The sequence below is a fragment of the Pleurodeles waltl genome, chromosome 4_1, assembly GCF_031143425.1.
Source record: "Pleurodeles waltl isolate 20211129_DDA chromosome 4_1, aPleWal1.hap1.20221129, whole genome shotgun sequence".
Taxonomy (NCBI): Eukaryota; Metazoa; Chordata; class Amphibia; order Caudata; family Salamandridae; genus Pleurodeles; species Pleurodeles waltl.
In genome coordinates, this window is record NC_090442.1 from 183,443,377 (window position 1) to 183,456,430 (window position 13,054).

The 13,054-nt window shown below is 43.9% G+C and overlaps 1 protein-coding gene across 3 annotated transcripts in view; it reads left to right on the plus strand.

Moving 5' to 3' along the window:
• Positions 1-13,054, plus strand: part of LOC138287527 (protein mono-ADP-ribosyltransferase PARP12-like) — a 271,292-nt gene that overhangs the window by 85,891 nt on the left and 172,347 nt on the right. For 2 of the 3 annotated variants that reach the window (XM_069227999.1, XM_069228000.1), the window contains exon 1: positions 7,132-10,277. The exons of the other annotated variant lie outside the window; for it this stretch is intronic. In XM_069227999.1, coding sequence (XP_069084100.1) covers positions 7,178-10,277 — 3,100 coding nt within the window. In that variant the 5' untranslated portion in view covers positions 7,132-7,177. Of the gene's footprint in view, positions 1-7,131; positions 10,278-13,054 lie in introns of those variants that run through there. 3 annotated transcript variants of the gene reach the window in all.

A 13,054-nucleotide genomic window follows, 5' to 3' on the forward strand; every position in this document is an offset into this window, starting at 1 on the left:
TTCCATTCTGTAGGATCCCAAAATTACTGTTGACTGGCACATGGTTTTGAGTGGACCCAAGCAAATCTGCCCAGACATTCAGAGTGGTTTATCCCCACAAATGAAGAAGTGGACATTGTTGCTTTTTAACTTCAGTAAGTTAAATTCAGTTCCCAAACAAGATTTCATGTAGGCTGCAGTAGAGGGTTTGCAAATGTTGATGGACAACTGGATCAGCGGGCCATCAATGCAGGTGTAAAAGCAGAGCCCAAATCTGGCAATGAACTTAGTCAGGGGTTCACAATGAAATTAAACAGCAGAAGACTAAGTGAGGAGCTTGCAGGATCCCAAGGCTATAGAATGTGATTGGATCAGAACGAGATCAGAATCATTTGCTTAGAATGGTCAGTCGGGAATGATGTAACTCTGTCAGGGACCATGCATGCCTTCTGTAATGCAGCTTCTCTAACGCAGAATGTCAGCATCTGGTGGGCCACCCAATCAAGAGCTGCTTTAAGGTGACTGAAGATTACCAAAGGCATACCGCCTGCAACAGATATTTGACTTAGATCAACCACAAGAGCCATTGTGACATATTCTGCGTTCCTGCTATGTCGAAGCGGTGTGGTATAGCATGAGAAAGTCATCGCTCCCTACAAAAGATTGTATTTGATAAGTCACCTCTAGCTCAAGCAGTTTAACCCACTTCACCATGGTGGAACTACTAGAGCTAGACAACAACAGTTCATCTGGTATTTAATTACCCGGATTGCTACTCTACAAATGTGCAGATTTAATACAGCTATACACACACACAGCAATCAGTGGCAATTGAAGGTTTTGTCCTGTGTGTTCTATACAGACCATCATCAAGCTGCCATCAGCCCAGCCTTTGGCTCATGTAGAGTCTGAGAGTAAGGCTGCTAAGCCTACACTGATCACATGCAGCAGAGGTCCTGGCGCCGGCCCAGCGATAATGACATCCCTTTTGATGAAAAGTTGTATTTGCAATGCGCACTCTCCTTTCACTCCATGAAGAGTAAAGCATTGTCCCCGCCACCTCCTTGAGTTGAACATGGAAGTCACCATTACTCCTCCGTCATTGACAGAGCTGTATTTAATTTCCTGCCACGTATTTATTCGCAGAGGCTACTGATGTATCATTACCTCTTTTTTATCTTTCAAGACATGTCTGTGCGTCCTGACTGAGGTGGCCTGCCTTTTTAGTGGAGGATGTGAAGGGTCTCTGACGCGCAGGGCTGGACTGGTTCCATCCCTCAGGCTCACCACTGAGGCCTGTGTACTATTGCAGGTGCAGCCTCGTTCACATTCTTAGTCACGAGTCAAAACCTTTTACATTATAACAACCCCGATCTCCTCCTTCTCCCAGACCCTCCTACGCTGCAGCTTAATAGTAGTTAAAGGTGAAAATAACCATAAAACCTCTGAGCAGTGAGTGGTGCGCCTGGGTGAGAGCAAAGCAGAGGTTTGACTGTATGAGTGTACTCAGTGTACTCTGAGTGCAGACTAAAGGGTGTGACTCCAGCCTCTGGGGTGCAGGGGGCCCAACCCTTTAAGCAAGCCCCAACCCTTTTAGCGCCCCCCCCCCCCCCCATTGAGCACAGGGCCAATGAAAATCTGTGAGATATGGGAGACTCAGGCCCCTCATCGCATTGCACAGGGAGGGCACCATCATTTTGTGTTCCGCCGCTGGTGTGCATGGGGGGACTATAGAGTGAGCGGTGTTCCTTTCATGAGTAGGGTGCCTGTGTGAGTGCCGGGGAGAGTTCAAAGTGAAAGGTGCACCAGGAGGAGTACAAACCGACTGGTGTTCATGTATGAGTGTAGGCTGAGCGATGGGCCTCCATGAGTGCAAAGTGAGGGTGTGACTGGTGTGCCTGGGGGCCTAGAGTGAGGAGTGTGTCAGTGCGAGTGTAGGGTTAAGTGTGTGTTTTATGGGAGCTGATATCATAATCATGCATGAAAACAAGGTTAAAATGCAGCCCTGCTAGTAGAGAGAGCAATGGAAGTGCCTGGCAGGACGCCTCCAGTTCTGTCCGGCACATTATCGGGGGGGGGGGGGGGGGGGGGGGGGGGGGGAGTCATGGACTGCAAAGCATCAGCCTTCTTACAAAACAAGAGACCACTTGAAACGCAGCTGGTATATTACTTAACGTCTGTCGCTTATATGGGCTAGGTCTCAACGTCCAGGGACTCCATCCACGGTGAAGAATGATCACACTGCAATGAATGCTAGAGCATGAGGGAAGCTACTGTCAGGGCTTGCTCCCTTAGCTAAGCCATTGTGACTTGTACCCCTAAATAGAAAACAGTTTATTTTTTCTGTGCTATTTGGGTTTGTACTGTCGCAAGAGAAGACATTTCCTGGCAGTGGCAGGGCCAAGTTAGCTTTAGAGTTCACACAGTAAGAAACTTGGGGCCAGATGTAGCAAAGGGTTTTACCCATTCTGTCCTTATGGGAAAATGTGTTCGTACATATGGCCCTTAGTTCTTCATAGGCAGCAACTACGAATATTAGTTGTTACTTTACATCAGGAGTGTCTTTACTTCACAGCTTGGTTGCTAAGTATTTTTTTTCTAGGTATTTGTATGTGTCTCTCTCTCTCTATATATATATCAAAGGAAAGAACAGACGTCGCACTCCCGGAGTCTGCAGATAATAACTTCATTTATTTCTCATAACAGCATCAGACACCACGACGCGTTTCGATATGAAATCTTCTTCAAGTGGTTTTGTCTGTATAACTGATTTCTTCCTGTCGTGCAAATTTATATGCGACGTTTCAAAAAGGGTGTAAACCAAAGCCTCCACACCTGCTGATAATACAGCATTCCTCCATGTTGAGGCACGTGATTTGCTTCGTAACAGCCATAATAAATCGTGCCCAGCTCAGTAGTCGTTTCTCAGCACAATGAATCATTCCTCTTAATTATCCCACTAGTGTCGAACCATGCCAGATAATTTCCTCCAAAATATCAGCGTATATATGCTATGAACACTAAAAAGGGATTAATCCATGTAACTTCGATTTAAGCCCAAGTGCAGCATTCTGGGAATTGAAGTCAGTTTTCAGCTGCAACTCATTTCCCCTCATAAGTCTGTTCATTTCACCTCCGATATTATGGTAATATGCTTGTTCAAGTAATCTTTCTAACATATACATCATGGACAGTGCTACATCATTAAGGTTAAATGTTCGGATGATTTTAGCCGAGTCACATTTATTCAAGCCAAATTACATGGACCATGCCAAAACAGTTTCGATATTAATCAATCTATAAGTGATTCATAGACTCCGTCCTTTTTTCCTTTTTTCTTTTTTTTCTTTTTTTCCAGATGCTCATAATGAAACAAACTAAATAAAACCATGCAGTCTCCGGACCCTATTCATTCAGGGCCGCATCGCAAAATCAAACTTTCAAGGGCAACTACTCACAACTTTCAGATGAGACAGTGGCCCGTGTTCTGGGGTGGCGCCAGGCGTATCAGAAGTCAGAGTATTCCTCAAATCTTCCAGAGTACTGTACACACGCAGTACCTATCTCCTGGAAGATGTGAGGGTTTCTGGCCTTTACCCTTACGTTGCAGGAAGGCGCGTTGCTTTTAGACCAGGTGTCCATGGAATATATATATATATATATATATATATATATATATATATATAGATACACATATATTTATATGAATATATATACAGTTAAGTATAGAAAAAAGACTTTAACTTATGTTAAAAAAGCTTAACAAATTCACTGTGAAAACAAAAAGATTAATGGATGTTATATTTAGGTGGCAATGTCAGTCATAGTGTTACGTTTTAATCCCAAAAAAACCTGACATTTACCAGTTATAGTTCAATGAACTAACTAGAACTTGCTCCCCTCGCATGCACTGCTTATGACCTTGCATATTACATCACTCATGACATGTTCAATATGTTGGAAAGTTTCATTAGGTTCATCAAAAGGGTACTAAAGTTACTAGTGAAATAAAAATGCTCTTCCTATAGAAAGTCTGAACTAACTGTCATCACACAGTGGCAAATGTCACTGTATAATATACAGTGACAGGCCATACCATACAATACAACGGCAGGCCGACCCATACCATACATTAACAGGCCACACCATACCATACATAAAATGGCAGGCCATAGTAGGCCATACTGTATTATACCATATCATACTATACAATGACAGGCCGTACCATACCATTCAATATAACTGAAGGGCGCATCATACCCTTCCAAACTATGCAGTGGCAGGCCATGCTATTTCATGCCATGCTATATGATAGGCCATGCCATGCCATACCATGCCATAAAAGACAATATCCTCTCTCAATCAATTTTAAGGGATAAATACAAGGATTTAGATCAGCGTGACTGATTCTCTAATATGTTTATAAAATAGCCCAAATTTCCAAAAGGTCATTCAATTGCTATATAAAAAAATATAAAATATACTTAATTATTTGATGTACCTTATTCCTCATTAAAATTGATACTCTGTTAAAAACTCCAGTCTCATCATCAAAGTTAGTGCCTCCTCTTTGGTTTTGCAGTAACAATATTCTGAAAAAAATGTAAAAAATATATTGCCCTATGCTGAGCTTTACCGGCTATTACCATGCACTTTTAACATTAAATGAGAGATAACTAAAATATGTATTTACCTGTTGGTCCGATGAGATAGTAGATTGAAAAGAAAAAATATGAATTACGAAGTTTTACCAACAGCCTAGCGGAACAAAAGGACTCCAATATTTCCCTTGTTCACCATGAACAAACTAACTGAAACAGAAATAAAATATCAATACCAGAAAATCCTATAAAGAACAATGAAGGGAGACCTTTCCACCTACCATTCACCAAGAAGAACTGATCCCTGTCTGTTCCTATAATTCATCACCACCATACTGTTACCGCAAGAGATAAAACTTTGACAAGCATCCTGGCTGCTTAACAACGCATGTGCCAGACCCAAACTTTTACCTACATTCACGTATCACTGATCTGTACCTGCTCTTCTACTCCAACAACACTGTACTGATAGCAGTGACAGGCATATATACATGTATGTTGCACGCATGCCATAAATATAATACCATACAGTGACAGGCATATATACCTGTATTTTGCACGCTAGAGGGTAAAGTACATTACACCTATCTTATATGGTATCATCAAAGTGATACTTAGTAAGGTGCTGGTTATGGTATCATAGATCCGCCGGGAGGGGGTGTGTGCTTGTAGTCACACTTTCGTAAAAGTGGCACTCCCGCTCGTTACCTATTCCTTAGACCCCGGGGAGGTGAGGAATAGGTAACAAGCAGGAGTGTCGCTTTGACGAAAGAGTGACTACAAGCACACCATATAAGATAGGTGTAATGTACTTTACCCTTTAGCATGCAAAATACTTGCTCACATAATTGATGTTTCTATAAGTATTGGAACCAGGGAGTCATCCTTCCACATAACCCCCTTTTTAATCATACCGCCACTAGGAGATCTATTAAAATATTGAAACTGCAAGGAGGCAGGTATTTTTATTTTTCCCAAGACCCCACCACTCATATCCCTTACCTGAATCACATTGACGTGACAACACCAGTGCTCCCACGTATTCCATAGGTCGCAGCACGCCCCATTCCGTAACGGAACGGTAGGAACCCAACGATGAAGCATGCCGCCAATGGGGTAACCCTGGTGGATGATGTTTTTTTCTAAAGGAAAATCCTTCTTTCCTTGTCCATCCTGTGGGGACTCCCCTCCTGCGGGGTCTTTATGTAATGCTACTTAGTTCACAAGGAGGGTAGACCCAGCAAGGCATCCTCCTTCTTCCCTCTTTGTTTTAGGCCACACCGTACTACATTATGACTGGCCGTACCGTAGCATACAATGACAGGTCATACCATGCTATCCAATGACAGGCCATACTATACCAAACCATATAACAACAGGCCTTACCATGCCATACAATGACATGCCATGCCAAACCTACCATACTACATAAAGGCAGGCCTTACCATACTATAGTATACAATTAGTGGCCATACTATAATATACAATGACAGGTCATACCATACAATGCTGTACAATGACAGGTCATACCATACTATACAACGAAAGACCACACAATACCACGCGATACCATACTATACGACAGGCCATACCATAATGTACCATACCATATAATTAACAGGTTGTACCATACAATACGATGACAGGCCATACCGTACCATATTATACATTGACAGGCCATATCATACTATATAATGACAGGCTGGCATAAATACAATGACAGGCCATACCATACCATACTTTCCAATGACAGGCCATACCATACTATCCAATGAAGGCCATACCATTCATGACAGGCCATACCAAACCATACCATAGTATACAATTACAGGCCATATCATACAACACTATATGAGGTCAGGTTATACCATACTATACAACGAAAGGCCTTACAATACCATACTATACAATGATAGGCCATACCATACAATGACATACCATACCATAGTATACAATGCTAGACCATACTGTACCATACAACAACATACCATTGAATACTATACTATGACAGGCCATACCATACTATTCACAAGTTACACAATCATATTATAATCTAATAATAATGGGGAACAAAAGTTGTACAGCATAGCTAAAAACATTCATAAAACCAAGAGATCTCAAATGGCGAGACCTATCGTTGTTGCCAATGTCTGTTCTCCATTCTTGTCACCCAGATATTGTGCGTTTATGTAATTTCCTCTTGACTTCCTTTTGTTTTGCTCCTCCTACTCTCATGTTTCATTTACCATCAAGTCTGGAGCTAATGCATCTCACTTTCAATGTAAAAACGCAAACATTTAAAAGATAACTTAATGGTTTTAGGAATAGGGGTAAAATTCAAGTATTAATTTCACACCAGTCAGTTTTACTAACTGTCTTTGGGCTTGGCTAATGGCAATAGAAATAAATCTTAGGTAATTAGGTGGCTTTAGTGCACTTTTAGAGTTTGTTAGCTGTTTAAAACGCTGAATATGGCATGCACATGGGTGTGCGATCAGACAATAGCAATCAGTCTAATTCAAATGCAAACCTTTTTTCCAGGACATCTGTGCTGTGTTGAAGAAAAAAATAATGGAAAAAGAGTATCTCGTCACCATATGACAGAGACAGATAGTGGAACTGGCCAAGGTGCAGTGGAGCCTGGCATTTCTCAATGCAGTACAAATGGCACGAATACCAAGAGCTCTGCGCCATCCTTTAGCAAGAAGTGGAGAGGCAAAACCCATCCACCAAAGTCCAAGAGCCCACATCCGTGCTCTGCAACAACCAACACAACTCACCCCACCGCAGCGTTTCTTGGTGAGACACATCCAATGGAAAAATCAAATGATAACTCATCAGAAAATCCACCTATATTTTCCATTACATCCACCTCGACATCCCCTAAACCAGCGCCTTGTACATCAATCAAACCAAAAGCTAAGCCTGATGTAGAACAATTACTGGATCCACTTGCTTCTCGGTCTACAACCTTCACAACAAACCACATATCAGAGCACCAGTCTCGGGTAGCGAAGAAACCACACAATTCAGTGAAACCATTGTCTCCTCAGGCAACATGCATGACGTCTACTGTGATAGCACCTGATAGCAGCTCACTAAATGAGAACAAACCACCTGTGAAGGCATCAGTTGATGCATCTTCTCCTCACACAAAGTACCCAAGTCCAGCAATCCTTGATCAGAGCTCGTCAGACCACAGCAAACAATCTGGGGGTATGCCACTGAAAGCTTCCCCCCCACTCCCAACGAATGCAAATGACCTTGCTGGAGCCTCTTGCAGCGTCTCTCTGGGTGGAGGCAAACCATCTAAGCAGGCATCAGTGGCGGCTTCTACTCCTCTACCGACACACACAATGCACCCTTCTACATCTCTCAGTAGAACCTCTGTATACGGCAGCATACCATCAGTGAGGGCATCATTGAAAGCTTCCTCTTTTCAGTCAGTATTCAGCAAGGACCCACTGAAAGTGCCTGAGAGCTCATTTGTGCGACCACCAGCGGAAGCTTCTTCACTCCCGACAGACACAACAACAGCACATGACAGATGCTCAACTGATGACTTCAAGCCACTTGCGAAGGCATCAGTGAATGCTTTCCCTCCTCTCGCTGAATGCACATTCTTAACTAAAGAATCACCAGTCAAAGGCTCAAGAGACAACAGCAAACCATCTAAGTCGACATCACTGCATGCTTTACCTCTACCAACATATACAAAGCATGCAGCTGAAGCCCTCGGTAGCAGCTTGCCAGGTGACAGCAGGTCATCTGTGCACGCATCAGTGGTTTCTTCCCCTACTCTGCCAGCATACTCAAAGTACCCAGAAACAGCACCTAGTAGAGGCTCAGTATATGATAGTATACCATCTGTGAGGGGATCATTGAAGGCTGCTTCTCCTTTGCCAACATACACAAATTATCCATTGGCAACACCTGATAAAAGCTTGCCAAATGACAGCACATCACCTTCGAAGGAGTCATTGGATGCTTTTCCTCCTCTGATGCAATGCACAAATGGCCCACCTATTGCAACGCCCCATAGAAGCTCACCCCACAACAACAAACCTGTTGATGCTTCTCCTCCACTTCCAACAAACACAAAGAACCTGGCCACAAAATCTGATAAAAGCTTGCCAGATAACAGCAAACCGCCTGTGAAGGCATCTGTGGATGTTTCTCCTCTCAAAGCATACCCAAAATATATAGCTGATAGAAGCTCACCAGACAAAAGCAAACCACCTGTCGGGACAAGAGTGGACGTTTCTTCTCACCTGCCACATTATAAGAAGTATCTGGCTACAACTCCTGGTTGCACCTCGCCGGGCAACAGCAAACCTTTGTTGAGGCCATCACTGGATGCGCCACCTCCGCAAACAACACATACAAAGTACACGGATACAACCTCTGGTAAAGGCTCACTTGGCAATAGCAAACCATCGGAGAGGGAGTCACTGGATGCTTCTCCTCCTCTGCCAACATCTGCTAAGTACCCATTGACAGTATATAGTAGAAACTCACCAGATGACAACAAATCATCTGCGATGGCGTCAGTGGACGTTTCTCCTCATCTGCCATCAGAATCAAAGCCCAGGGCTACAAATTCTGGTATTAGCTCACTGGACGACAGGAAACCATTGGTGAGAGCATCACTATATTCTTCATCTACACTACCAAGACAGACAAACCACATGGCTGCAATCTCTGAGAGCAGCTCTGTGGGCAACAGCAAACCATCCCTGAGGACATCATTGGATGCTTCTCATCCTCTGCCAACGTATCCAAACTATCCATTGACATCACCTGGTAGAAGCTCGCCAAATGACACCAAACCACCTGTAGAGGCATCAGTGAATGTTTCCTCCCCATTTCTGAAGAACACAAAGTTTGCAGCTGCTTCACTGTCTGAAAGAAGGTCGCCAGACAAAAGCAAACCATCTGTGAGGGCAGCCGTCGATTCTTCTCCTCTCCTGCCGACATTTACAAAGTACATGGATACAGCCTCTGAAATCAGCTTTCTCGGCAATAGCAAAACATCTGTAAGATCTTCACTGGATTCTTCACCTCCACTGGCAACACATACAAAGCTCATGGCTACAACCTCTAGTAGAAACTCGTCGGACAATAGAAACCCATCTGTGAGAGCATCAGTGGATTCTTCACCTCCACTGGCAACACATACAAAGTACCTGGCTACAAATTCTCGTGGCACCTCACCTGCCAACAGCAAACCATCTGTGAGGGCACCGTTGGATGCTTATTCTCACCTGCCAGCATTTCCCAAGCATCTGGCAACAGCACCTGATGCCAGCTCTCTAGGCAATAGTAATCAAGTTATGGGAACATCAGAAGATTCTTCCAATTCTAATTCTACTATTCCCACAAGAAACCAGGCATCACTAACTCATACTGTGACTACAGATAGCGAAACATATATGCAAGCGTCAGTGAGTAGCCCTCAATCTCCTACCTTCATTAATAAAACCAACGCAGTGGATTGTGCATACCGAACTCTGATACATGAGACATACAGACAAAAAACCCAGGTTCCGTCTGCCAAACACCCCAATCCTAATTACAGAACTCAGAATCCGATAACAACTCTCCAAGATGAAGAGTATCCACTTAGACATCCTGTGCTCTGCAACACATCATATGAGAGAGAAGACTATATTTATGTTACTTCACCTGCACAAAATGGTAAGAACAATTTTCACATTTCTGGAAGCTTTTATTTACAAGAGAGTGTTTAGCAGATGGATCCAGAAAGGATAACACAAATTGTGCTGGTGTAAGAGTAGCATTGTATTAGCACAATGTTGGAAATGTCCTCTTTAGGCCTAAGGGGAAATACCACTAATAGTGACACTGACAAAAAGAGCAAAATCTGCTGAAATCTTTATCATGGTGCCAACTATTTGAAATATGAGTGCAAAAAGCATGGAATAAGACTATGGAGGTCATTACGACCCCAGCAGTCTGCGTTAATGTGGCAGTAAGTACTGCCAACAAACTGGCGGTACTTACCGCCATATTATGACATTGGCGGGTGTACCACTCCGACCGCCACAGCGGTAACAGCCACCGGGCTGGAGATATCCATCTCCAGCCCAGCGGCCGTCATTGTACCGCCTGCAGGATTATGACCCCGTCTACCGCTATGGTTTCCGTGGCGTTCGTAACGCCACAAAAACCATGGCGGTAGGCCATATCAGTGACAGGGAATTCCTTCCTGTCACTGATAGGAGTCTCCCCCCTTCCTCTCCAGTTACCCTCCCACCCCCCTCTACCTCTCCAGATCCTCCCATCCCCCCTACATTCACGCCTACCTTCACACACATGCATATACACAGCCATTCCCACATGCTTACACGCATGCATACATCCATTCACACACACATCCACACACACTTTCAAAAATGCACGCAGACATGCATTCACATAACACAACCTACACGCACTCACACCTCCATACATGCACACACGGATTCAACATGCAACACATACTCGCATCACGCACAAACATTCACACACCCCCACACACACAACACCCCTGACCAGCCTCCCCTGTCGGAGACTCGACTTACCTGGATCCAGGGGGTCCTCCGACAGGAGACAGGACGGGGCACTGCTACCGCCAGCAGCGCTAACCAGCAGAACACCGCCAGGCCGTACTATTGGTCATAATACGGCTGGCGGCAGTCTACTGGCGTGGCGCTGATGGTGGCAGCAGTGCCACCTTACCGCCATCCGCCGGCATGGCCACAGCCGGATTTTCGCCATTCTTGCGGTGGAAATCCGGCTGTGGTCATAATATGGCGGACAGCTGGTAGCCGCGGCGACTGTCTTTTGGCAGCCGTCGCTGCGGCGGTAGGTGTTTTTTACCGCTGATGTTAAAATGGGGGCCTATATGCCGTGGAAATCATTGTATATTAGTTTAGAATTAAATCATTTTTATTAAAGTCATAACATAGCACTAGGTCCACAGTGTAGAGATACTCAGAAAGAAAAAAAACGTACGAGAGGTTGCCGAAAAGCAGTTCAAAATGCTCAGTATCCACATAATTTAAACAATAAACCACTCAAAACGCAAAGCAGTAGGCAGAATGGCCCAGAAGTGGGGGAGATGTGATGCACCTAGAAATAACATTATCCACAACAGAATTGAGCTCTTTCCAAACAACTGAAATCCCTTTCAGAGTAGAACCCCAGCAAGATGATATACAGACCCACCCCGCCTACAGAGCATCCCATCTGATCGAACACAGTGCAGTTCAGAGCCATATCACTCTTAAGGCCTGCACTGGAAAGTCCTACAAAGTTCCTGTCAGTGCCCACTTCAGTAAATGTAAATGTTTTCCCCCATTGTCAACTCTTAGTCTTACAGGGAAGTCAGCTGATGCCATAAAGCCCCTCTCTGCCAACTTATGTTTGACTTCCATAATAAGCTGTTTCCTGGACAGTATCTCTAGTGAAGGACAGGGAAGAATAGGAGATGTGTGCCACTTAGCATCACTTTGTGTTTTTCACTTGTCCTTAGTACTTTGGTTGTTTGTTCTCATTCTGGACTGTGACCAGGATGGTATCTCCTACATCAGCAAAATTTTCTTCAGATCGCCTGGGCTATCCAGTAGTGTCAACCACAAATTGATGGCTCATTACAGCCTCTAAATTCAACCGGTCCCCAAGAACAATGCACAATTCATCCCACAAGGACTGCAGGAATCTGCACTAGACTCCCCAACAACCTCATCAGGGACCCCTTACACAAGTTATGCAGGTGCTCCATACTGGAGTCAAGTAGTATGACACTCTCCACCACAGTTGGTTTGAAAGTCTAAAGGCTCTCCTTAGTAGATGCCATCTTGCTTAGCTTGGCTACAATCATTTTAAATCTGCTCCTTATCCCATCTTGCTCCTTTCCTACACATGCCATTCTGTTAGTGATCCCTTCAAGTTTGCTTTCAACTGCTCTTACTTGCTCGACTTTTGTCAATTTATACTCCCAGCACATTAAGATTGTGAAGGTATCTTCTCTCCAAGAGTTAAATCCTCCTTCCCACCAGCCTTCAGTACTGCTCCTCCCTTAGTGTTACTTTTCGTTCCAGCATGAAGGCCAAACAAATTCTCCTTTCTCCATCATTTGTTAGCCATACGCCTGCACAAATAGTAGCCCAAGTAGATTGAGTTATTATCTTCACTGCTTACACAAACTTTCTTCTCACTTCTTGGTCTTTCCAAGACATAGCTGCACAGAGCATGATTGTAGGAAGTTGGCTCTGTATGTACTATTTCAAAGTAAGGAATAGTATGCACAGAGTACAAGGGTTCCCCTTAGAGGTAAGATAGTGGCAAAAAGAGATAATACTAATGCTCTATTTTGTGGTAGTGTGGTTGTGAAGTAGGCTTATCAAAGGAGTAGTGTTAAGCATTTGTTGTACATACACACAGGCAATAAATGAGGAACACACACTCAG